This window comes from Scleropages formosus, chromosome 9 (genome assembly GCF_900964775.1).
Source record: "Scleropages formosus chromosome 9, fSclFor1.1, whole genome shotgun sequence".
Lineage (NCBI taxonomy): Eukaryota > Metazoa > Chordata > Actinopteri > Osteoglossiformes > Osteoglossidae > Scleropages > Scleropages formosus.
The window spans coordinates 9819712-9847588 of NC_041814.1; the positions used below are offsets into that span (position 1 = coordinate 9819712).

Below are 27877 nucleotides of genomic sequence, written 5' to 3' on the forward strand. Positions count from 1 at the left end.
GCCGTGGCAACGCGCTGGCAGCGTCGCGTGCTGGTGTTTACTGCAAGATGGAAAGGAAGATGGAGGACACCATCAGAGACCCCGATGCTGGTGTGTAGTAAATGCTGCGAAATGCGTTCCCGCGACGTCGCTGGTGCAACGTGAAGGAAAGCCACGCAGCTAGCAAGCGCGGACAGTTTCAAGTGATGCGCAGAGAAGGGCGCATGGCGCCGGGGGGAGGAGGAGGAGGAGGAGGAGGAGGAGGAGGAGGAGGGGGGGGGGCAAAGCTCCGTCCGTTCTCTGGCTGAGAGTTAGCTTGCTAGCTAGCAGCTCCCTGACAGGTAGCGGTGCTGAATTGTGCCGCTAGCTAGTGAAACGCTGCGGTTACTTACGCTGCCACAACAAACACAGCTTAGTTAATGTCACTACGGGGGTAAGCGCATATTTTCGGATAGCTAAACACGCTGTTCGTTCGGCTTCTTTTCACAGTTCTTAGGTTATTTAGCTTTTTCGCTAACCCGCGGTTCGGCGTCTCCTGCGGTGCAGTGCGCGCGTGCTGAGCCCCTCGTTCGGCCGCGCGGTTCACACCTGCGGGCAGCGCGCGCTTCCGCTCTTGTGTCTCGTGGCACAAACGGGCGGGCGTCGCCGTGACCCGCTCCCTGTGGGAACTGTAACCGCGCAGCACGCCTGCTTTTTTTTAAATTTTTTTTTTTAAACTTTCCTGTCACGGAAATATGGAACATACTCGAGTCGAGTAAAGATGAAGTTTGACGGGGGAGCTAAGTTTAGTGACAGCTGTGTGTAGGACCGTCTTGGTGACATACTGACGCGCAGCCTCTATGAAATTTTTTTGTAACTGTTCAAAAAACGCCCATTGAACAGTAGCACTGACGCGGTTGTCTTAAGTTTTTATCCCAAAAAAATAAAATAACATGCATATATCAGACGTCTGCAATGAATGGATGTGGGAAATGCAGCATTTTTAAGTGAATGTACATTTACATTTATGAATTAGATTTCACAGGCACTTTTCAGAAGCGACGACGTCGTACATCTCATGGAAAAACACAGGCAGCGCTTTGAATTAACGGGATGTACAGTATTTATGTGATGTTTGTACTGTACTTTGAATGATTCAATCATTAGCGTGCTGCGTTTGTTCCCTTTTAAATACTTAAGCCATTAGAGGATGTAATAGGAAAGTTGTACGCATCCCTTAAGAGGCAGAATTCTGTGCAGCTTATTCACCTGGGTGTCCAGGGAGTTCCAGCCAACCTTGAACTTTCCTACTGTGTACTTCATTTACTTGACACTTTCCTCCAAAGCAACTTACTCATTTGATTTGTCTATCTGGGTAATTTCAGGGTGAGTACCTTGCTCAGGAGGTGGGTGTGGTGGTGCAGTGGGTTGGACCGGGTCCTGCTCTCCGGTGGGTCTGGGGTTCAAGTCCCGCTTGGGGTGCCTTGCAACGGACTGGCGTCCCGTCCTGGGTGTGCCCCCTCCCCCTCCGGCCTAACACCCTGCGTCCCCGCGACCCCGGATGGGACAAGCGGTTCAGACGATGTGTGTACCTTGCTCAAGGGTACTGTGGCTGGGATTTGAACCCACAACCCTTTGAGTCCAAACGCAGAAGCTCGAACCACTACTCTACCAGCTGTCCCTCTAGTGACACTAATAGTAATACTGACACCTTTTGCTGTTCTGTGGAACGCCTCCCACTGTTCCTGTGAAGTGTACGTGCCGTACAGGGAGCGCAAGAATCCATCTCCTCTGGCGTTGGGCATGCGAGCTGTGTGAGACGTTGCCTTTCGCTTTGACAGAATCTGGCCAGGACTCGGTGAAACTAAGGGCACATTGCTGACACTCCGAGAGCCTATCGGACCCGTAAGAGAACGGTGACGTAGCCTACCCCTCTTTCCCAATCATCGTGGCCATTTTTGGTAACTGCTCCCAAAAATTGGGTTACCAGCATCTGTTCTGTTTCCTGTTTTGGCCTGACTGTTGTTTGCTGTTAGCTGTACAGTCCGGACCTTAGATTTTATTGATCAAATAGAAGATTCCATAAATACAAAGCTAAGTGAGAACAGTTCTCTTAGAATTAGTGTACCTCTTGGAAGGTGGACACAGTTAAATAATTTAAAAACATAAAATGTTTCTCATTTTGTACAAGGAGGCTCCGTAATTAGAAAATAAAAGCAAAGAAAATACAAGCAGTATTTTAAGAATTAGATTAAAAATAATTTAGTTACATACAATAGCAATATGTATGTGGAGCCCAAGCATTAAAAATGTACTAAACAACATGTCATGGGCAAAAATCTAACTCAGGGAAAGTGCATTATGTTCTCTAGAAGTTTCTTTTATAGGAATTTTATAAAAAGGGAAAAAAAAAACTTGACTAAAGTCAGTAAACATGGTCTAAGTTGCCACTGAACTGAGAAAAAGCTGTATGTTTACTTCAAATGGGAAAGGGGACACTGAAATGTATAATGAACAGCTTGACAAGTGAAATGTTTTATGTTGCAGGCAATGAAGCAGGAGGTGAAGATGCTTTAGTTGGCAATGTTAACAAGCTACTCGTCATTCCACAAGGATACACAGGAGCTCCACAGAAGGGTCATCTCATCTTTGATGCCTGCTTTGAAAGCGGTGAGTTGAATGTTTACTTCTTTTCAAATGGATTTTTAAACAGAGCTGATCCATGGTAATTTATAGCTATATTAAAATAATAAGGATCAATAGTTGTATTAAGACGTTCTTTCACCCTGCTTTTCTTCCATAAAACTATAGAAGATACTGGCAGTAATACTTGTAGCATAGTGGTTAGTTACTGCCTTTGGATCCAAATGTTGCAGGTTCAAATCTTATCTTCTGCTGTAGTGCCCTTGAGCAAGGTACTTACCATGAATTGCTTTAGGAAAAAATGCTCAGGTGTACAAATGGGTAAGTATTCTAAGTAGCTTAACACTGAGTCACTTTGGAGGTCAGGCAAGTGTAAATATACCATAATGTAGTTTCGTGGCACTGCATGTGTAGTTTTGTCCTTGGATTTGTTTTTTTTTTGTGTATCATCTGTTCTGAACACAGAAATCTGTTTGTGTATACACAGCATTTATTGTGCAGTTTTTAAAGCCTCAAGACTGACCGAGAACAAAGCAGTGTAATTAAGTAGTCCACCTAATTAACATTCCAGGTATCATCGGAATAAACACTTTCCAGTTTGGTGTACATTTTTTATCACATGCATGGATAGCATCTTCTTCCAATCAGCTTTTTCGCTCCTCTCTGCTATCATAATGAAGAATGGATGTGAAATGGGTTTATTTAGCTACAGCTGTCCAATTCTCCAAGCTTTATTCTGACATATTTGCAAAATGACATGTCAGAATATAAATTTTATTTATGCCAAATGAATATGCAGGTTGCAAGCTGTCTTTCTAATTTTCCAGGAGGTCTTTTGCTTGAGTGAGATGCCTACACTGTAAGCATAGTTATTATGCATTTTACTAAAATTGATAAAAACTAAAGTTGTGATCGCTTTATAGAGAATTGTATTGTTATGTTGCTAATTCTCAGCCGTTTCCTACCTGATGTTATTACAAAATATGTGGTATCGATCAACCCGAGTTTTTCTCAGTCTTTTTGACCTGATGCCAGAAAGATATGTAGTCGTGGCAACTTCTTAGTTGCAACACTGGAATGACTTCTGCGGTCTTTTGAGTCAACAGTCCTTGTTAAGAAAGGGCTTAACATCAGACGTGGAACCTGATGGGGGGGATTTTTGTGATGAACCTAGTTGGTCTCTGTGAGAGATGTGCTAACAAGCAATCCATAACCAGTTGTAACTGCCTTTTCCTTTTTCCTTCAACAGTAGGCATGTAGTGTGCAGTGTCTGCTTCTTAAAGCCAGAGTGGTGCTTTATAACTCTTTTCTGCATCTTCGGTATGTTGATACTCTGTCACAGTTGTCAATGTTAAGAAAAGAATGAAAAGTTGATATTATAAAAGTATGGTTAATTAAAACTTAATATATTAGGATTGATAGCACTGTTTTTGTCATTTTTCTGCAAAGGTGATGCATGTACAGCAGATAATCGAATTATAACCCACCGGACAGTTTGTTAAGGCTGGTGCAACGGGCACCAGCCCCTGTCCTTTGGAACGACAACATGTACAGGTATTCATGTCAACCCTAATTTGTCAGTGGCACATAGTGGTTATATTTTTTTCAAGCTATAAAAATAAAAATCACAACAGCTTTCAACGCCAAAGGCTCAGCATATCACTGTGTTCATAAAATTTGTGGTCCACGTGCTTTTTCCTAAAAAGGGATAAACTTCATGGCTGTATAGAACGAGACAGATATGGATATGACAAAACTGCATACCCTCTTGCTTACCAGGACAAATTTTGGAGACCAATGGGCTGAAGTGTTTTCAACTTAACATTTGTTTTCCAGATACTGAAATAACCATGTTATTTTAAGCCTTTTGGGTTAGGTTGAATCTGTATCCCCTTTTTATGTTTGTTAGCTTGTTAATGCCATTAAAGTCAATCAGTAATGTAATGGGTTGCGCCTGATATGGAGTTTATATGCTAACATTGTCTTATGTTGGCGTTATACCTTTAGTCATAAGTATAATAGCGTTTTTTGATAATATTTGTGTGTTTGGAATAATTAACACTATTATATCAAATGTGTCCATGATGTGTCAAAATTGTACGATAATATTTTTAATTGTATGAAAAGCCCAGGGTTCATAAGTCCTTTCTCTGATACAATCCAAAACAGAGCGCTGTAGCTATGATTGTGGCCTTTAATGGCTAATTATCTATGATTAAAAAACTGAAATGGTTATATAAGTGACTGCTCTGTTACCTTGTCAATCACTGCATTGAAAACTGTAATTATGCACAGTTAATATTTGATGAATGCTTTGTAAACGGCCTTTGATTAGCACTTTAAAACAGAATGAATGGAGCAGTAATGAAAATAAAGCCTTTTTCCCTGCTACAAGGTCAAGTGAGCAGCTGAGAGGGGCTGGGAGCAGGAGTAACAGAGTCTCTGTGGCTTTGGAATGCTCACCGTACCACTTTCAGCCTGGAATGTAGGTACTAGGCTCGTCAGCAAATGGGACTGTGTTCATATTTCTCTCAGCTCCAGTCAAATTCATAGGCTTGCTTTAAGGGGTGTTTTATGGCTTATCACCAAAAAGCGGTGGTGTTGTTTGTTATAAATTATCACACAGATTTATGAGTCCTGGACAGGATAGAAATATTGTCTTCTTTAGCAGTCTGTGTTAGGTCTGATGTGCTTGCATGTGGGTTGTGGGTTTAAATGAATCTGCATACTGTGCAGAAATGTCTTAAACTTTGTAGACCTCATAAGAATATTGGTTGTATAAGCTTTCTGCATTGTTCACAATTATTTTGGTTTTTGCAAACTGCTGTACTCTGTCGTATAAATACATTGTATATGGAATAGTGTATTTTAGATGGAATGATTTTCTATAGAGCAAAGGTAATTAGTTTTTGGGATTAACAATATAATTGAAGGCATTGTTCTGCAGCTTTTATGATTTCATCAACACAACTGCTGAATGTATGTGTGAATTTTGATGTATCATGCCTACTTAACAAGTACAAAGGAAATACACACACACACACACACACACACACACACACACACACACACACTGGCTGAAGTCTCAAGCTGGGTCACGGCGAGCCGGAGCCTAACCTGGCAACACAGGGCGCAAGGCTGGAGGGGCAGGGGACACACCCAGGACGGGACGCCAGTCTGTCACAAGGCACTCCAAGCGGCACCTGAACCCTAGACCTGCCAGAGAGCAGGACCCGGCCAAACCTACCGCGCCCCCCCCACAACGCAAATATTACGTACCAAAACTCTTCAACTGTATTTTAGTAGAATACATTTGGTTCCTTCTTTGCTGTACTTTAAATAGATTAAGTATTCATTAATTTAAAAGGGAAGAATGGTTTATATGGTCTGAAAACTGTAACTGAGTCAGATGTAGGTCTTGATGGAAGTCAAGGTTGAAAGTGGAGCTTTGCAGTGATTAAGGAGACATGAGGTCTTGCTTTTTCACATAGGAACAATGTGGTTAATAGAGAAAAATATAAGGAAGTGTCACTGGAAACAGATAAGACCATCATTGATAGCTAGTAGTAGCACATCTGTGGGTGGGGATGAGGGTACGGAAGAAAGGTGGGGGGTGGTGTGGTGCAAAAACATATGTTTAGAGGGATAATATAAATAAATAATAAAGCGATTTTATATTTTATATATTTCTCTATTTTCCCAGATGACATGCTCTGAGAACCTCAGACATTGATTAATGGGCACTGGGTTCCCGGACTGAGATCAGTTAACATATATGACATTACCCCGATGTCTCTGGGTCCGGAAATTCTCGTGAATGATTTATGGAATTGATATTAATCTCTTTCCAGTAAATGCATTACCGAAGTTGGAAACGGAGGGGAATTGATGTTACTGCGCTAATGTCAAATTAATGTCCTGTTGCTGTTTCAGCAAAGCAACGCTGCGTCTAAATGTTTTTAACCGCTTGTGAGCTGATGGCACTCTGCAAGGTCTGCAGAGAGGAAAACCACTTTTCAGCACACTTCTCTTCGGGTTCCTTTCGATATCCTGCCACTGGGCTTCATCTTGAGGCCTGTGGCACGGGAGAGCCAGGTGCCCAGGCTCTAGAACAAAGCTGACTTGCCATGGAAGTTTCTGAGTCAGCAGAGTGAGTTTCATTGTTGTTGTCTCTCATGATTATTAATTTTTGTATGCTTGGTCTACTTTTTTGCTGTTGCCATGTTTTTGACGGCTTATGTAGTGTTATTGGATGGCCATGGCACTGCAGACATAGTTTGTGTGTAATTTGCAGGTTCCTCGGGGTACTCTACTTTACTTCACCAGTTCTGAGATATGATTTGGTCACCCTAAACTTTCTGTACTGTGTATGTGTGACTGAATTAATGTTCATGATTGCTTGAAGATGGTCTGGTGTTTTGTTCATGGTGTACCCTGCTTCACACCTGCCGCGACCCTGACTTAGACAAGCAGTTAAGTAAACTGGGTGAGTGTGAGTTCTTCTCCCTCAGCTCATCAACAAAGAAAGAAAAACTTAGGACCAGCATCGATGTACAAAATTAAAATAATGCATAAACATTTCTCAAATAGTGTAACATTCCTCCAGTCATGCTATGCATCAGTTGAGCCTTTTCATCCACTACAGGTATCTTACATTTTTAGGCCTCTACCCATTACAAAACAGACATTTCACTTGTGCGCTTTTCAGTACTTTGCTTTATTCAAGTGTCCAACAATGATTTTCCTTCAGGAATTTGGCCAGGGACCTTTTTATCCATTTCCTTAACTACTTGACCTCCCGTTGCCCCATGGTGTCCAAACAAGAGTCTGTGGGATGTGATGAAACAGAAACAATAATTAACTCTTCTGAACTAAGCTGACAGTTTCCTTTCAGGAGCATCCGTGTGCACAATAAAGAGTCTTAGGATGAACTAGGAAGGAGCAGTGCCCGATAAATGCAATATTTCAACAAGTATTTCTCCTCTCAACTTCTCTGAATATTTTTATTCTGCAAGATTTAACTACTGAACAAATTGTAGCATGTTGCAATATATTTGTTCAATTTGTAGAAAGAGTAGTGGAATTATGCACAGGATTAATAGTACACAGGGGAACAAATGCTGCTTTGCATTTTATATTTCTACGAGTTGATAATGAAATAGTACAGGTGAAATGCTCCTGCTCCCTTTTTACCACTTGGAATTACCATTTTCTTGTGGCACCATGACGATTTAGTCCTTCTTTGCTGCATTAGAACAAAGATCTTTATCTACCCATATAATGTCGCATTCATTTCTGTCATTTTTGTTTTTCCACTGAGACAGCGTTTCAGTGCTACTTGCCAAGGGGTGACTCTGAAGTATAGGCTTAAAAAGTATTCCCATTAATTACTTTATTCATTTTTAGTGTGCCATGTTATGTGAAATTATTTCATACATATTGCAGAGATTTACCCAGGAGCTAAATTGTATGCCTAATGTTTCAAAGTGTGTAACATTTTACTGGATACTCTAGTAACATTTCTGCTGGTGGGAGGTGGTACCTTCCTGGGTTCTGTCCCATTCTTGTTCTTCAGGCTAATGAAGACCAGTTGCCATCTGCTGGGAAACAATAAAAGTCTTGATATAAGGCAGCTTGGCTGAAAACTGCAAGCAGCTAAGGTAGGGGTTTGAGGGAGAAGAGTGCCCTGTGCTAATGTACACCAAAGGGCTTTTGTTTTATGGCCTTTTGTTATATTTTTCACTCCCCGTTGTGATTTTTGTAGGTGTTATTTTAAAGGGTCTGCATTCCTTCTTTCTGTTTTCCTTTTTTGTTATGAAGGCTTTGTTTATTTTGGACAATTTGCTGCCTTGAGCCCTTGTCCCACCCATGGGGTCACCCCCATCTCACATATGGCAACAGTGACATCAACTTTCCAACAATTCACTTGAAGTATTGCTACTTGCAATTAATGGATCAATGGCCGCTCATTCATTTGTAAGTCACTTGGTATTTTCAGGTGAAATTCATCCGAAAGTACCAGCCTGCTTTATTATTGGAAATGTGACACAGCTTATTGAGGCTGATGGAATGATGGTTGTTGTACCTATATAGTATTAAGAAGTTTATCTATTAACTTATTTTTCTGCTGCAGTAGAGGCTTAGTTTTATTGAAATGAAATGCGTGCTTAGCCTGGGAAAAATGTATGTAAAGGAAAGTCAAGGTGCCATTGATACATGTTGCTTTGATGATCAGTATAGCTACCTGCACTTATGCAAATAACAGATCCTGTCCAGTTTAGCTGAGGGATAAGCAAGAGAGTTTAGCTACAAAGGGCACTGATCCTTTATATAATGGGTTCCTTTGTTACAACAGAAAACCACTTAGAAAAATATATATCCTTTTATGATACAACAGGCTTTTTATTCTGTATGTTATTTTGTTCTTGTTTTGAGGAGGTCTTTTTACTTCTGCAACAGGTATTTCTATTCTGTGTAATGACTTGTATCAGAGGTTTTCGGACATAGAAACACACTTGGAGACAAAAAGCCAAAAGGTTTTTGTCCCTCGGTGGTGTCAGTTTGTTTCTTCCTTCTCTGAATCAAGTGAGTTAACCTCTAAATTTCTGTGAAAACAATGACCGCTAGTGTTATGTGTTATCTAATAATCAAACAAGGGTCATCTAGCATTAAACATGTGTTAGTAATGCAAACAGTATAGTGTTTGCATGCTTTGTACCGGTAAATATAAGCAATGATCTGCTGAACTTTATTTCTTTATAACACATACTGTATATGAGCCAGAGGGGGCATGGTGGCGCAGCGGGCTTGGCCGGGTCCTGCTGTCTGACGGGTCTGGGGCTCGAGTCCTGCTTGAGGTGCCTTATGACGGACTAGCGTCCCGTCTAGGCTGTGTCCAAATTCATCCCACTATATGAACTGTCCTGATGTAGTTAGTTTAGTGAGAATTTACTGGGGTCAAGCCAGTAAAGCCATGTGAAGAATGTAAAATTTTTGCTGCAAGTTGTATAAGGTTTGTCTCTACACAGGACTAACACTGAGAGATCTGTGCTCTATGAAAATATCTGACCCATCAGACCCCTTGAAGGAAACCACTGCACCCAGTTTGTTCATAAATAAGCGTAGATGTATCTGTAAACAGTGTAGTGGCTCTTCTGTTTTAAATCAATCCGTGGGCAATGAACTAATCTTTCGGCATGCTGATGTTGTAACTACCTCCTACTCTTTTTCTTGTCAAAAGAAATAGCTAGCTGTGGTATAAACTGAATACACACCAGGAATAAATAGAGCAAAATGAAAAATATTCTGCAGAAAAATATTCAGCTTTAGTGTATTTGGAAGTTTTCCACAAGATTTCTTAAAAGAAATCAGTACTGATATTGATGTAGCTTGTGGTTGCACAAATTATTCACATGGGAAGTGTTAGTCATCTGCTTGCAGTTTTGGGATAACAGACTGTTTAACCACTGTAGTTAAATATGAGCAGGGTTAATTATGACGGGTGTCTTAAACATGTAGACCATAGTAATCTAATATTTTTGTAATTTTGCTTAGATGTAAACACTAGTTCAGACTTCTCTTTGAACTAAGCTGCACAGTGCATTTGAATGATTGTCTCACTTGAAACCTGAGCAGCTAAGTTTATTTCTTTGAACTCTTATATGTTGCAAAGCAAAGGTTTCCAGTATTTTTGGAATAATGTCTGCTCAGATTCAGTACGTTGTTGTCAGCCTTTCATCTTCTCAGTGTTCGTGTCTAGGCTGTGGTTTCACTTAAACTCATAGATTCAACAAGGCAAAACACAATAGTTATGAATTAAGGACAGAAAATGTAAATTGTGAATAAGATTTGGAATTAGCTTCCTACTAGGATTATGGGATCACATTTCACCTTTGCTGCCTTACTGCCCCACTTGTCCAATGTCATTGGCAAGAAAATGCTTCAGTTGCACATTAAGAGTTGTGTAATTTGTCTTCTGTAGAAATGATTGAAGGCTTACTTTAAATATTTTGGTAGGTGGCATAGAAAGCATTGTGTTCCTTCATTACCTTGGTAAGGTGTTAAAGTACCATGAACTGAGTCCTCAGGAGACGTACCGCTCTTCAGACTTTGAAATCAATTTACTCTTGGAAGGACTAGATTAATTATGGAAAGGATAAAAGGCACTTTGCTATATTCTGTTTAAAACACATAGGATATTTTGAGCATGTACTCAATGTCTAGGTATCCTCCACTAGTGTGCTTTCCTTGCCTGCATCTTGGAATTGGTACACTTGTAATGGATTCATACTATTACTCAAGTGGCATGGTGGTGTAGTGGATAAGACTGGTGTGTTACGGCACCAGTGCTGCTTGTTTGGGTGGAGATTCAAACCTGCCAAAGGATGGCATGGTGGCAGTGAGTAGCGTTGTTGTGTCATGGCACCTGGGTCATGTGAGAGAATATGAGTTCGATCCCCCCTCAGTCTGTGTGGAGTTTGCATGCATTCCCCATGTCTAGGTTTCCACCAGGTTCTCTGGAAGACATGATGTTCTGATGGATTGGTGACCCTAAAATCACCTGTAGTGTGTGTGAGTGACAGAGAGAAAGTGTGTTTCACTGGTATATTAATGAGTTACTCATTGTAAGTAGTATATCTAGCATTGTAACGTATTCATTGGAAGTTTTTTAATGAATAAATGTAAATGTATGGAGTTTGATGTTCTCCTCATGTCTCTCTCAGCACAAAGATGTGTGGAAGGAAGCAGTGGGAAACCACCTCTGTACCCTGTCTTGTCTAAAAAAACCATGCAGGTGGTCAATATGAGTCAAATTTGACATGAAATTATTTCAGATATTAGAAGTTTTCCCCACTTCTTATTATATATGATCATTTTTTAAAATTTTTTCTAATTTTTGCAAAGGGCAGGATGAATGTGCAAGTCAGTGACATTAGGCGAAATTTAGAAGATTTCAAGTATTTTATGGATTTTCTTTGTAGGTTTTGAATTATGCACTGCCATGGTAATAACGGAAGAATCTTCTCATTTAGCGAACAAAAGCCCAACCTAAAAAAACTGAGAAATGATTCTGCAGAGAGATTGCTAATGAGGATAAACACTCTGGAAAAGTCGGCCACCATTTACTGCTGATGAAGGTTGAATTGTTTTCCGCTGCACAGGTCTCTGAATCCATCACACCTTATCTTGCCTCAGAAGTGTTCATGTTGCAATTGCAGAGACCATGTAAGAGATGACTGATTATAGTCATTCCAAAGCAAAATCTGGTGGAAAAAAATGAGTGCAGGAAAATAGAAATGTGGGTTTTCATGAGATATTTATATACTCTTGAGTACCCAAAATCACGACAGCTGAGTTTTCATTGATTAAAGAAGAGGCAAAAATTTTAACAATCAACCAAGATGCTTAGCTCAAGTGGCTTCAGTCAACGGCACGCCATGTAATATGTTAAACTGTGCAATGCCAAGTATCAGGGTCTTATTGTTCTATTTGTAGGACAAAACTGGGAGAAACTTTAAAATGTAATGAGCGATAATGAAGAACAAAAGAATTTAATTTCTATTTTGGCAGGCAGAAACTTCCTAAGAGCAAAGTTTCTCAGGTGGAATCAAATAACTTTGGTAAATCCATTACCTTCAGATGCATTAGATTAGATTAGAATTTGAAAACCAGTAATTAATTCTCTCTGTATGTTTTTATTTTTAAACATTTTTTTTGTTTTGATACTGTATTCTAACCCCAATAGTATATTTAAACACTTTATTTTGATTACTTACTTAGACTTAGGTCTGTCTGTGCAACTGGGCACATTGGACAGCAAGCACTACAACTCCGCCTATGCCAGTCCCAACCCCAGTTGTAAAAATGAGGAGGACTGAGCATTGGGCTAGCAACCCGACCCTGTAAAAACTACCACCACTGAAGAAACAGCAAGCAAAAATATGAATAATAATTTTGATACTGTATTATAAATTATAATCAAAGTTGCTGGCATTCGGATGCATGTTTTGTTTGTTGCTACTCTTGTTTGTATGGTATACTTTGTACTATATATATATGTGTGTGTGTGTGTGTGTATGTATATATATATACACACACACATTATCTGAACCGCTTGTCCCATACGGGGTTGCAGGGAGCCGGAGCCTAACCCGGTAACACAGGTTGTAACGCTGGAGGGGGAGGGGACACATCTAGGATGGGACGCCAGTCCCAAGGCACCCCAAGCAGGACTTGAACCACAGACCCACCGGAGAGCAGGACCCAGTCCAACCCACTGCAGCCCCGTGTGTGTGTGTGTGTGTGTGTGTGTGTGTGTGTGTGTGTGTGTGTGTGTGTGTGTGTGTGTATATATATATATATATATATATATATCTCATGGCACAGAGAGAGAAAGATGGAATCAAGTGTTGAATTTCTCACATGTCCTTGGTGCTAGAGATGCTTCACTGCCCAAAACAGTGAATAGCTTTTTTATTTCCTTTTCTTTTTCTTTCCTCTTTTTAGTGGAGTGGGGAATATGGAGATAAATTTGAGCTGTCAGTTGAGTCTGCTAAACGATTTCTTTTGATTTACTCTATTTCTTGGCCATTTAGAAGCTGTAACAGTTTATTTTTCATTATTGTTGTAATTTTTTCCCGATATTTTATCTGTGACTCTCATACTGATTCCTTGCCAGTTTTATTTATTTTACGTTCTCCCCCGTACTTGGATCAATTGGGTTGCATGGGATAGGCCATGAAAAAGACCCCCTAAACTGAGAGCCTCTGGTGCGAGGAACAGTCTTTCAGGCACAGTACACTTGCTGACAACAAAGTTCTCTTTAACCAAGGCTGTCTGTCTTGGCTCCTGAAATGTGGCAAGGCTGGTCCTTACTGTTTTGAGAGTGTCATATCTCAGCAGCTGAGCATGGGATAAGTGGTTTACTTAAATTTTATCTGAACTGTGCATTCTATGTATTAACATTTCATTGACCTAGAAAAAGCTGTTGTGTACCTATCCAAAGTAGAATGATTTAACACATTCAGTATATAACTCTACAGTGAACGCTAGTGAAGAAGGAAGGGGAAAGAGCTGTCAAAAGTAACTATTCTTGTTTATGAAGTATTTTTGGTGTAATATTTGCTGCTCAGCTTATATTTACTGTGTATGCCTGAAACTAAAGGAGGGAAGGAGGTAGTGTCTAGAGTGAGTAAAAGCAGGGTAAAGTGAAACATCTGATAATCCTATCCTGACATTCTCTCTTCTGCATTCAGTTACATGAAAATAAAAGGAAAAGTGGGGCCAGTTTTTTTTTCAGCTTACACCATGAAGAGCTACAAACATCTTCAGTATTCCCACAGTTAATTACTGATTGTTGAGATACATACATAATAATACAGACCTCTGTTTCTTTTGTTTTATAAAATGTCACAAAATATTAAATTTACATTTTATTCATGGAGCAATGATGTTGTAGTGCTGTGCAGCAGAAATTATCTTAGACACACGGCACAAGGGAGAGGTGCCAGTCTCACAGACACACTCAGTCACTCAGGTACACTGTGTGAAACCAGAGCACCCAGAGAGAACCTGTGTGGACATGGAGTGAATGTGAAGGCTCCATACAGCCCAGGCTCAGTGAGGAACCAGCACTACCCACTGCACCACTGTGCCACCCTCTATTTCGAAAATGTTTCTGATAAACATGAACAGATCATAAGACATGACTTTTTCTGGACTGTATATCCGTGGTTGTTTTTGCATGTACAGTGGTTCCCCCCCTATCCATGGTTTCAGTTACCTGTGGTCCAAAAATATTAAATGGAAAATTCCAGAAGTAAACAATAAGTTTTAAGTTCCACCTCGTTCTGAATAGCGTGATGAAATCAGTACAATAACATATTTTTAGAGAGAGCACATTCACATAACTTATATTACAGTATATTGTTCTATTTTATCATTCGTATGTATGTATAGGAAAAAACATAGTATATATAGGGTTCGGTACTATCCACTGTTTCAGGCATCCACTGGAGGTCTTGGAACATATCCCCTGCGGATAAGGGGGGGTACCGTATATTTATATCTGTATGGGAGTGATTGTTTTTTTTTTGTCAATGTGCTTGTGAGACACCAGGGGGGTGGTGTGGGTGAACCAGGGTTAAAGGAGGAGACTGTAAACGCAGGAGCGATGGTGCTTGTAGTCCTTGGGGCCCAAGTTGTAGCTCAGGCAGAGCCCCCTCCCATCTTTGAGTGATAAAAAGGAGCTGTAAGTGAAAATGACTGCAAAAAGCCTCTATTGCACTGAAGTGGCATGTGCACAAACAGCACCAGTGATGGAGTAATTCATTTCCAAGCAATACCGATGCCATAAACACAGTTTCAAGGCAGACATGTCGTTTTTCATCTTTGGCAATGAGATGCAGTTTGGGAAAATGGCAGGGATTTGTAACGCTTTACCAGTCCATGTTCTTTAAACAGACTTTGTTTATTTTTCTGATTTATTTCAAATGTGTTCATTGCCATGTTTCTTTATTGATGTGTCAGATTTTGTTTTCTGTCACATTTTTATGCAAGAAAAGCACAGATTGGGTTCTGAAAAATGTAAAGAATGAACAGAATTTTAATTGCATTTGCTTTCAATAAATGCAGTGTTTTGCATTATTCAATGTAAAAAAAAAAAACTGAAATGTGCTGTACATATTTAAAGGGTTTAGAGCAATTCTGTTTTTGTTTCTTACATATGTGTTGATGCTGAACAAGAGTGTGTATTTTTCACTCAGTGTTCTCTGCTAGAGGGTTTGAATGAGACATCTGGCCTCCCTGATGAAATAGATGGAAGCTTTTGCTGAATAAACACTGGTGCCGATGGTCATCCTTTTCCAGCTCTGACCAATTTTTATACAATGAAGGAAAATAATAAAATATGAAAATTCACACCAAGGTGATGAAGCTGTTTTTATTCTTGGTGGTAAAGGATGAATACCAAATTTATTTTATACTAACTAGTTTGCATAATAGCATTTATCAGGGTATTTGGAAGGGGATTGCAGAGATTTTCAAAGACAAGGGAAGTGAAAATGCTGAACTCGCTTTTGCCATGCTTAACCCCAACTTTTAGCATGACAGTTGAAACGGGCTGACTTCCAGTGATGTATTTGAAATCAATATACATCTGTAGTATATAACATATTTAGTTCTTCTTGAATACCTAATGCAAAAGCATCCATTTTTGTGAAAGAGTTTCTTACCCTTTTGAAATTATTGGCCCTTGAATGGGTCCTAAAAAGTGATCTGATCTTCATCTAAGTAGCACGTTAAAATACTCTAATTTAAAAAAGCTCCACACACAAAATTTTATATTGCCATATATTCATAGAACAAATGATTTGTACAGTTAAGGTCATTGATAGAAAAAAAAGTATGTGAACCTAATTGCATATTAAAAAGAAAGAAATTGACATTGATTAATTTAGCAGATGCTCTTGTCCAAAACGCCGTACAAGTGTTACCTTCCACTTGATGCACCGATGTTCATCGCTTAAGTAGGTGCATCAAACACAGGATAGACAAATCCTGATACCCTCCTACCAAATTTCTTTTTTTTTTGTTATAAGATACATAAACCATCACATCCAATGCCAAAGTAGCGGCTGAATAAAAGCTTATCTGGGGATGCTCATGAAGTTCTGGTGCATGAACATTTACACCGTACATGAACTGGAGAGAACTTTAGCAAAATGGGTCCAGAAAAGGTGAGTTTTCAGACCCTTCTTGAATGTAGACAGAGTTTCCACAGTTCTGAGTGAGAGGGGAAGGTCATTCCACCATAACGGAGCCAGAACCAAGAACCTCTGTGCTTTATCTTTTGTGCACTAGACCACCAAGCGAGCAGAAGTAGACAAGCGAAGGGGTCTGGCTGAGGTGTAGCGGTTGATCAAGTCCTGTAAATAGCTGGGAGCAGTTCTGTTGATGCATTTGTAGACGATAACCAGGGTCTTGAATTTGATTCGGGCACCAGTGTAGAGGAATGAGTAGAGGAGATTTGTGGGAACGCTTTGGCAAATCAAACACATCTTGGAATCAGATATTCCAATCAATGAGTCTTGTGTTCCAGTCTGTTCCCTTGTCGGTTTGAGTTGCCTGGCCATATTTAAATAATAAAAAAAAAACACTAAATTTTGGTTGCTTGCTTTTCACAACAGAATTCTGTTGAATTGCAATATCACTTTCCGATGAAAAGAGATTTTGGAGAACGTCAGAAGAGTTGTTGAAACTCATAAGACTAGAAAGGGTTACAAAAGGATTTTTAAAAACTTGGGCATTCATTAGACCATAGTCAAGCAGGTGGTTTACAAATGGAAGAAATTCACTACTGTTGCTCCTCTTCTTAGGAGTGGGTGTCCTACAAAGATCAGTGCAAGGACACTTCCTTAAATAAGTGTCAAAGTCCTCAGAGAAGTGACAAAGAGCCCTTGGGAACTGATCTGATAGGAGCCCTAGCTAAGGGTCTGCAGGCATCTCTTGCACTTGATAACATCTGTTTTCATGAGTCCACCATAAGAAAAATACAAAACAAGAGCTGTGCTCATGAGAGGGTACCATGAGGGAAAGCACTGTCCTCCAAAAAACATTGCTGCTTATCTCCAGTTTGCTGAAGATCACCTAGATGTTCCCCAGCACCACTGAAACAGTGTTCTGTGGATAGATGAGACAAAGTTGAACTAAAAATATTGTGTATGCTTTTTGTTAAATAAGGCTCTTTAAAATCATGAGTTAGATGAAGATAAAATCATTTGAGGAGCCATTCTTGCAAGAATGTGCTCATTGTGAATGGTTCACAAAGTTTTTCCTCACTGCTACAGCAAGGTTATGACCAAAATTGTCATTCAAACTAGTTGCATATTGACATCTTTTAAAACAGCAGGCTGTAGTATAATTTGGAAATGTAGAATGTCTGATACTGTACTGAAATACTGTATTCACCGTTAAAGATTAATGAACACGTCTCCCCATAAAATGTAATTCTGTTGACCCTCCTACAATGTGTAAACTGTTTAAGACAAAATACTATTTATATTAACAACAATACATTAATACATTAACAAAAATACTTTTACATGTTCTGTGTTTGTCATGGTTAATTGTCGTGTGCATGTAGTTTAGTTGTCATGTTTGCCAGGGTGATGCGGACCCAAGTGCGGTTGCACGGTGCTCTTCTATTCAGATTTGGCAGGCCGAATGCGTTGTCGTCGTTGTAGCGAGGATCACCGATGAGCAGACATCAATACCAGGAGAATCCAAAGCCGTAGTCCAGGAAACAAAGCCAATGGTCAGGGAATGATGATAATGAGAAGGTGGGGACTGGGTTCGGGGAGAACAGGAACATGAACTGGAACAGGTATGGGAACAAGGACAAGGAGGAAAAGAAGGAAGCAGGAAGTCGCAGGAGATCACAAGTGTGGGTGAGCGGATGACGTCGTCCTTTTATGCGCCGTCTCCTTGATCATCCACAGGTGCACTGAGTCGCGCCGAGGTCATGGGCGTGACAGTAGTACATGTTGCAGGCCGAATCCCTTAATTACACTCGACAAACCACTATTAATATCAGTTTTCCCTTTCATTTTTTTAAAATAAATTTATCAAATGAAGAGTGTTAACTGGGCATTTCTTAAGTATTTTTATTATGTTCATTGGTAAATTTCTAGTTATAACTAATGAATGTACATTTCTTACAAATCTTACATATCTAATGCTGTTCTATTCAAGACATGTCCTAATGTGTTAAGATTTTATCTCTATTTCACTAAATATAGTTACGTGTGGGGGTGCGGTGGCGCAGCGGGGTTGGACAGGTCCTGCTCTCCTGTGGGTCTGGGGTTCGAGTCCCGCTTGGGGTGCCTTGCGACAGACTGGCGTCTTGCCCTGGGTGTATTCCGTCCCCCTCCAGCCTTATGCCCTGTGTTGCCGGGTTAGGCTCCGCCTCCCTGTGACCCCGATTGGGACAAGCGGTTCAGGCAATGTGTGTGTGCATGTGTGTAGTTATGTGTCATAAGGCTAACGGTGACACATTGAAGTAATGAATTCACAATTGTTTTTAGCATACGGAAATATTTTGTTTATAGCACACATTTCATACGATTGATGATGGAGACATCTAGAACTATTAACAAAATTCTAACAAAAACACTGCACGCCATTTCCAGGAGATGAGTGCAGAAACCCGTTTTATTGAAACCAATCTGAAACCTATTTCAGTGCCAATATACCAGTCAAGGTGTGAAAGATACAAAGACCATGGGGCATGTATCTCATCCAGTTGCAGAAAGATCCACCTCCTAACCAGCGAATGCTCTGTGGTATCTTTTCATAGCAAGCACTACTATACCCCCGGGTATCGGTATCCTGAAGTTGACAAGTACCTGATTTTCTACGTGGGCAGAAGGATTCCAGAAACCCGTGACACTCTGTGTTTCCTAAAAGCCAAGTGTAAGAGTGGCTGATGCCTGAGAACGAGGGCCATTTGAGTGTTTGAGCAAGTGAGCGGGCGGTCTCCGTGTAATGAAAGGGAAACTTTGCGACCGCCCTTTCAAGAGTGCTCCATGCATGCAGCCACTCTCGGTCACCCCTGCTGGGTCTGCCACTTCCTGTAGTGATAAACACTTCTCAGCCAAACAGCCCTCTGCTTTTTTGAGCAAAAGATTTTGTTTGAGTAAATTGATATGTCAAACGATGTATCCCTGTCTCTAGCGGTTTAGTGCATTTAACAAGGATTAGAATGTGTTCAGAGGGATTTGCTTTTCTGGTGTTTTTTTAATTCTGTTTTTTTTACTCCTTTGTGCCTTTTGACTTTGTTATATATATTTATTGCTCTGTTGCTTAACTTTGCTTAAGTAATTGCGCCATGTTTGGGTACAGCCTGCCAGAGTGACTGTAGAAACTGACGCGATGCCAAGCCTTTGAATGGCTTTCAGAGGAGATTTTTTTTTCTTTCTTTCTCTTTTCATTTTTGTAAAGCTGGCAGAGCATTGACAGTAGCAGCACTTTGTGTAATTCCCAAGATTGAAAAGCTGTTTCACAATGACGCTCCCGACTGCCGAAGAACCACATTGCCACTGCAATGGGATTTGCAGATGGCCTTTTCTTCGCAGGCTGAATGCTCAGACTCACTCCAGTTTTATCACTTTGGCCTAACCCTAAATATGGAACAGATCCGATTAACCCACAGTTCAAGAGTGTCAGAGCAAGGAAAGGAGGTGTTACGCTCTGAAAGGGGGGTGGCCGGACGCTCAACTCTGACCCTCTTGGCAGTGGTTCTTAGAGAGTCAGGCTTGAAGTCCTTACTTTATTGTCTGTGTGAGCATGGCTGCCCCCTCCACTGGTTGCACAGATCAAGTCAAGTCAGGAGTGTCCATCATGCCTCCTGTGGTTAGCAGCTTTGCCTACATCAGTAACACAGACATGTCCCAAAGTGAAAGCGAGGCCCTTAAGTAGAGAAGTGTCCAGCAAGTTCACTCTATTTTCACATTTCCTTCTGCAGAAGGAGCTTCAGTCAGACTGCTAGACTCCCTTGTTTCTCTCCTTCTCCCTTTCTCGCCCTCTGTTCCTGAACTCATTATAGAGCAATCAGCCCCGAGCGTTGAAGTGTATATCCAGGGGGAGCAATAACTGTAAATAACCAGGGCTGCAGGCTCCCCGATAACATGTTACCAAGATAATAACAGGCCTTCTTAGTAGTCCTGTTGACCTTCTCCTTGTGCCAGGCTCGCCAAGGACTCTTGAGGTCTCTCTGTTCTCATCTCCAGACTCTGTGCAGGAATGGCTCTGATGTGTGATACTGTAGGTAGCGAAAGCATCTGAAACAAAAAAAACAGAACTCATGTATTGCCAGATGTGCTCTGCTTCCATCTTTGTGCTCCTCCATCTAATTCACTAAATGCACACCAGCAGCAGATTTACTTAAGGCTGGGTGGTAGGGGGACCCAGACGATGATATAAAAACACCTTACACAACACGTACCTTTGGGCTTACAATACACAACTTTAAAATTTATTCAACACTGGTATTGAATTTCTAGAACTTTTGTTTTGCTTTGTGTAGCATTATACTGCATCCATTTTTATCACAGGTGCACAACAGTGACCTACTGTATAACCAGCTATTAACAAACCAATTGCTCAGGGCTTTGTTTTTAAAAGCTCATATGAAAGGGTGTTCAGAGGATATGATCTTCATTTGCAAGCTTCTAGATCACTGCTGCTGAGCAAGTAGGATGTGTATCATGTTTGGTACCCTGGGGCTCTTTCTCAGCCATTATTCTATCTGAAAACGAGCCGGTTTTGCATGTAGGTAGAACACTAGACATTTTCATAACATTTACTGTGGTTTCCAACTTTTATTTGCCGTTCTATGTCTTTATACTTTTTGTAGTATATGTAAATATGTTTTATTTATGTTTTTGCATTCAGTGCCATCTTCAGGACAGTATTTGAATTTTATTGCGAGAGCATCCTGGCAGGATTGATTGCGTACTTTATCTCGTGTTTTGAATACGAAATGTTTACATGTGATGATGATGTGTGATGACATTTTGTAGAATGAACATATCTTTGCATCTAGGAGCAGCGGAGGGATTGTACAGATAAGCAGAACCTGAAGTTCACTTAGATCTTAAGTAAAACTGTGCATGGGAGAGTGATGACACTTCTCTGACACCTTGCCTTCAGGCACAGGCACAGTGGCAAGGGCAGACTTGTGCCCGAGGTCTTCACTGAAAGTGCTGTCCCTTGGGTTTAAATCAATTCCATCTTCAGGTGAATCTTTATCAGTTGTCCATGTCCCGGAATTTTCACCTCGGGGAGGCTGATGTGTTTTCCAATAATGAAATGGAGCAGATTGGGAAAATAAATTTAGGAGGTACCCACTCTCCTGAGTCCTTTTTAATTTACAAAGCTGTTAGTAACAAAGGGAAGGTTTAAGGATCAGCTGACAAGCCTAGGGCTGCCTCTGTCTCCCAACTACTTTGGTGTTCAAAGGATTTTAATAGAAAATTGACATTTACAGTAATATGCATGTGCAGGGCACACAATTTTAAAGTTTTGCCTCAAATCTATCCTCACACCTTTTGTCTTATGACTCTTAACATCAGCAGCGGCAAACACCAGTCACAAAGGCTTGTGACAATATAGATCACATCTCCAAACTACCTTCACTGTTATTACCTTTTAAATAATCACAACAGTTTATTGTCTTAGCTTGTAATTGGAATGTCAGATCATTGCATGATTAAGCACAGTGCAGTTATTTCTGCCTTATTCATGGTGAGCATTCAGTTCCAGAGGGATTTTAGTAAATCTTTCCAAATTCCAAATATTCTCTTCAGCGGTACAAAGTATAAGCTGTAATTTGAGCTATGAAAGAAAGATCTCAGATTCAATTTCCAGTCATTCCAGTATATAATGTATGTTTTAGTGTCCAGTGGGTTATCATCAGCTTCTCCAGAACAAGAATGTTGCTGCACTCCACCCGAAATGAGTCTACAATTTATTAGTAACAGTTTCAGTCACACATGCCTTGTAAAATGAATTAATCAGCAAAAAAAACAAAAAATGAAGCATAAATTATATTTTATTTTATCATATAATCTATTATGTTTTATTTTTTGGGAAAACATAATTCTGACAAAGCAGCCAGTAAGTGAAGAGTGCTGCAAAGAACTGTGTGGGGCAGAGCCACACGTGCAGTTAGGTCAGAGCTGTGTGTGAGATCCATTTCCACTTAGGCTACACCATTGTGCAACCTGAGTAATATGACTGTGCATGCCTGTCGTCTCATAACGGGATTTTATAAAACATGTTTTGTCCCCTGTGTGCATATAGGGACGACCCACCACCTTCTGCTTCGCTGCCATATGAGAAATCAGCAGTAGCAGTTGAGGTTACCTCTGCTTACTGGTCTTCCACCATCACCTTTTGATTTTATGATTTCTTGGTGTACTTCATTACAACATCTCCATTGTACACTTTGTTTGTACTCTTTAATGTTTCATAATATTTCAAGATATGTATATATGTGTTTATACAAACACGCAAACACACACAAACATGCAGAATTGGATTTGAAGTTATGGCTTGGTGCTGTATTCCATGTAAATGTTATTTTGAAGTCGTCTGAAATCAGACAAGTAAGAAAAATGTTTAATTCTGTTACTCATCACACATTTACAGATGTCATGCTGTCCAAAGGTTTGTCAAAAATTAACCACATGCTTCAGTTGAAGGTAAAAATGGGGTAGATCTGTAAAATGAAAAGAGGAAGAAATGATGTATAAAACACCATGAATTAGGTTTTTGCATTTTGTTTTCTTTGACATGAACTGAGTGTCTGCACAAAGTGTACAGAATTTTACTGTAAAATATTCAGGTTTGTTTATTGCATTTTCAGGCTTTTTCTACAGCCAGTAGGGAATAAGGGGAAATTAAGTTTTCAGAGATGCAAATTAGATAAGTGATAATTCAGATTACAAAGTGCAATATCACACAACACCAACACTGGCATATTTTTTATTCCTCCTGTAGTTGAAACAGCCCTCTGTTGGATACATTCTTACATATTTTGTTGAAAACTAATTTGCTAAATCCTGAGGCTCTGCTGGGGAGGTGTGTAATTTGGAGCTCCAAGAGGTGGTTTATAAGCTTAAACAGCTCCTATCTTCATTTCCTTCATCTCTTTTGTGTTTCCCTTCTCAGTTTTACTCTCATCATCAACATCATGTGCATTAGGCACAAAAGAGCACACATTAGTTAGGAATTTATAGTGTATAATTAAAATGCTGACATTGTAGTTCATTACTGTTTCATGCTGTGCTTTGTTTGAAAAGGATGCTTTCTGTCATCTGAAAAACACTGATTTTTAATGACATGTCTGGACACTTAAGATGTGTTCTTTTTAGTCGTGAAAAATAAGCAATGGCTTATAACTATATGGACTAGACACAACATTTGAATACCTAAGAACAGGACCATTTGGAAAAAAGATTGCTGCTTAGTAAAAATAATCAAATGTATTGAATAGTACTGAAGACAGAGTAGCCAAATTTTCCATTTCTTGTAATGAGGAAAGAGCAATAGAGCGTTGTGTAACACAGAAATACCTGGGAGAGGACAGTGCAATTTTTCGTGATATGAGCAGAGTACGCTTGGCAGTCGAGACAAATGGGGTTGTTCACATAGATACACAAAGATGCCTTGAAGCACAATAAAAGTCATTATTTTTATGGGGACTAGGCAACAGTACAATGCTTGGACGAGTGCAATGACAAGCCTTTGCTCAGGAAATTGTGGCGAGATGCTGCAGTTGTCACTCGTTCCACTTCCATTCTGCACCTTTGTGGCTCTTGCACCTAAAGTGAACCTAGATGTTTTACGTGTGTCTCATCTTTTCATCATATTTGCTAAAGCATGAAGCCTAAACAAGTGCCAGATGTGACAAGGAAAATATTTAGGTTCAGTAAAGTGAACAATTACAAATGTTTGACCTACTGTGTGTTTTTTCAATATAAATGGTTATAGTTCTTCTGTGATTAGTTTATTGTTGGCTCAACAGTGTCATTCATAGCTAGATAATGGGTGCTACTTCTTGTTTTTGAGTAGGTCTAAGGTCAGGGTATGAATGTATCTGAACAAAACGTTTTTTGTGATTAATAAAAAATATGCGTCCATTTAGGGTAAAAAAGTACCGTCTGTGTGTGTTCGGTGTCTCTGTGCAATTAAAACCATTACATAAACCCATTAAATAGTTAACATGCAGGTATGTGAGATGATAGATTACACAGCACATCTGGTTGGAACAGGTGCAAGTTGCATTTTTAGCCTGTCCAATCTGCAGCTGTGCTTGTTTCCACTGATTCATGTTTTAAAAAGCTTATTTGTAGTGAAAGGCTGTGGATTCGATTTTCACTCACTAGCCAACTACACAGATGACTGTTTTTATATCTGTAAATAAATGTCTATGGTGTGGTTGTATAAAACAGATGTCTTTTTGTTTAAAGCCTCATCTCCTTCAGTTTGATTGAAGCACGAAATGCAGACTTATGCTAAAGCATTTGTTGTATGGTTGTGAGGTAAGTAAGAACCCTTTCCATGTAAATATGAGGTGCTCTTTTTGCCTTTGGTTTTTTTACTTATTGGATTTCCCTTCGTGTGCAATGGACTGATACCAGTACTGTAACTCGACTTTTCTGTCCAGCTGCAGTATTGTGCTGAGAAGTTGTAACCAAAAATTTTGATTTCACTTGGACATCAGTAAGCTACTTAGAAAAACATAGTGAATTCTGTGTTGCAGTGTTGACATGTAGTACATTATAACACAAAATGTTCATAAAGATATTAACAGTCTCTCATGGATGTACTCAGTGTTCTCTCCAAGCATGCTAATCTCATTTCTTTTTCTTACTTTTAAACCAGACATTTTTTTTTTAAATTATTTTTTGCAAAGTTAAAAATACACTAGATTATTGCAAGTCTTGGTTTAGAAAATTTTAACACATACTACTGTCATGTTACTCTTCTGCAGTTGGAAAAAAATATTTCTTGCTTAAGAAGGATGCTTCTGAGACATGGTGGTTTATGTTTTCTTTACAGTTATGGTATAGGACATGGCCGTTGTATCCGGATACAGAGAGCTTGGCAAGAGTTAACATTGAAGGAGGGAGGGATTTTCAGGAAGCTGGTGGATTAGCTGTTTCATATGGCAGAAGGAGAGCGATCTGCTCTGACAGTGTGGTAGTTGCTCCATCTGTCAATAATTAGCTCTGTGCTACCTGGCACCTGGTGGCCGGCCCCACACTCCTTCCACAGCACATGGGCTGCCTTGGGTGTTAAGATCCAAAGCAAAGACTTGACTGCTGGTCATTTGGAGGATGCTGTCCGTAATTTATTTCCCTTTTCCCCTGACCATCACATATTTTGGGGTCTCAGAGAGTTACAATAATGGTTTCTAATTTTTTCTTTTATATATACTCTTACATCATCAGTTTTCAAAGCCATGTCACATTGCTTCGGAAAATGAGTATCAGACCATAGCTATCCCTGAAGATCTGTTACATGGAGATGACAGACATCTTTTCATAATGCTTTTCAAATGACTTTCAACCACATTGTTTCAGCTGTCACCTGAGCTGCAACTGTGGTTTCAGTCGTTTCCTCACAAATGCTGTCTAGACTCTGCTTGTTGAAGAAATGACCATGTTGGGCAACTGACAGGAGTTACTCTTCCATCCGTGTATGAGCAAGTTGACATGCTAAATATATTTTTTGCATTACTGCAGTTTTGTAAACATCGTTATAGTTAAGGAGGATGGGAAATCTGATGGGTAGTCTGTCCAACAGCATTGCTTTCTAAATTCTCTGAGTGCTGTAGATTATCAAAAAGAATAAGTGACAGCGAAAGACTCTGATAAAAACTATTGGTGTTGTGAAATGTTCATTACAGTAATCTACAGGTATACAGCAGGAGATAGAATTTATGCATCTTTTAATTTATGCCACTTAAAACCTAATATCGTGTATTTTATTTTCTCCTTTTTTAGATGAATGACTAGAAAGGTAGTTCACATATAAAAAAAATAATATGTGAATATGTGGGGATAATGAAGCTATGCAATTTAACAAAAGACATAAAAAATAGATTATGCTTAATTAAGAATTAATTATGCAAAGTATGCTTATTCTAATAAGATCTTTGTGATGCAAACATACATAGTAGTTTTTGTGCTTTTGTATGGAATTTATAAATTGCTTTGATACAATACCACAGTGAAAAAATTGGTAAAGGTATGCATTATACACCTGGTAGTATGATGGTTAGTGCTGCTGCTTTGTAATTGAAGGACCCTGGTTTGAATCTCCTGATGTTGTAGCCTTGGTCAAGGCTTTAACCATAAATTTTTACCGAAAAAAAAAATCACTCAGCTCTATAAATGGGTTAATTATCATAAGCAGTTTAAGACTAGAAGTTGCTTTGAAAAAAATAGATAAATAAATGAATGTAAATGGTTACCGGGTAGGCTCCGGTTCCCCCGTGACCCCGTATGGGACAAGCGGTTCTGAAAATGTGCGTGTGTGTGTGTGCGTGGTGCAGATGAAGGTTTTGTTTACAAAGGTATTGTGAGAAGTACAATAACTCAGGTAACACCACTCAGCACTGCATGCTTAGGTAGTTCGTACAGATGATTCTTCATCTTTATCACAAAAAACTAACCATTCATTGCTGTTTTACTTCATTGGATGAACTTCTTCCTTAGATACACTGTCACAATTAATCTTTAAAATGAGGGCACCATCTATTTAAGATACACACTTTAAGATATTCTATTCAGGTATACTGTGCCTACATACAGGTATATAAATCACAGACACCGTTGCACCGCTGGCACTGTTTAGGACTTCAGATCTACAAATAAATGAATAGAGGTGTGAAATGTGAAACTGTACACAGAGAAACTTTTTTGTGTATCAGCCAATTAGAACAAACCATGCACGTGACCCATGCTCAGGGTCTTTCTCTTAAAGTTTGCAAAGCCAGCTCTTGTTCACACGTGTTCCACAGCACTCGTTATCCATTGTGATGACGCAATGAGCAGCGCTGTTGTCTCACAGCATCCGGGTAGTGTGAGCGGACGTGGGTTCAATCCTCCCCTCTGCCTGTGTGGAATTTGCATGTTCTCCCTGTGTTTACGTGGATTTCTCTGGGGTACTATGGTTTCTGCCCACAACTCAAAGTTATGCTTTCAAGCGAACTAGTAACTTTGTACAGAGTGTGTAGTAGTGTTGTAAGTCACCTTGGGTGAAAAAGTGTGGGGCTAAATACTATAGTGTTCACTGGAGGGTGCTTTGGTGAAAAGTATGTGCTAAATGAATAAATGTAAATGTAAGCTGTGGTACAACCAGTTGCATCAATGACAAGATGGATTTGTAATCAGTAGCAGGGTGTGTCCTCTCACCTGTACTGTTCAGTAGATTTTTGGGTCCAGCTTCTTCATGTTCACTTAAATAAGAGTGCAGGTAGTTGGTTCTGTCTTAGTTAAATCTATTGTTCGCGGTGTGATCTCTTCCTTTACAGGCAACCTTGGTCGTGTGGACTACATCAGCGAGTTTGAATTTGACCTGTTCATCAGACCAGACACTTGCAACCCGCGCTTCAGAGTGTGGTTTAACTTCACAGTGGAGAATGTGCGTGAAACACAGGTGAGTTGAAATGTGTAGCCTGAACACACAAATGAACACATATACCTAC

The 27877-nt window shown here is 39.8% G+C and overlaps 1 protein-coding gene across 1 annotated transcript in view; it reads left to right on the plus strand.

Annotated features, from left to right (window-relative positions):
- agbl4 (AGBL carboxypeptidase 4) overlaps positions 1 to 27877 on the plus strand; it is a 290482-nt gene continuing 262605 nt past the window's right edge. The window contains exons 1-3 of the mRNA XM_029254779.1: positions 1 to 90; positions 2506 to 2628; positions 27704 to 27828. Coding sequence (XP_029110612.1) covers positions 48 to 90; positions 2506 to 2628; positions 27704 to 27828 — 291 coding nt within the window. The 5' untranslated portion in view covers positions 1 to 47. The remainder of the gene's footprint in view (positions 91 to 2505; positions 2629 to 27703; positions 27829 to 27877) is intronic.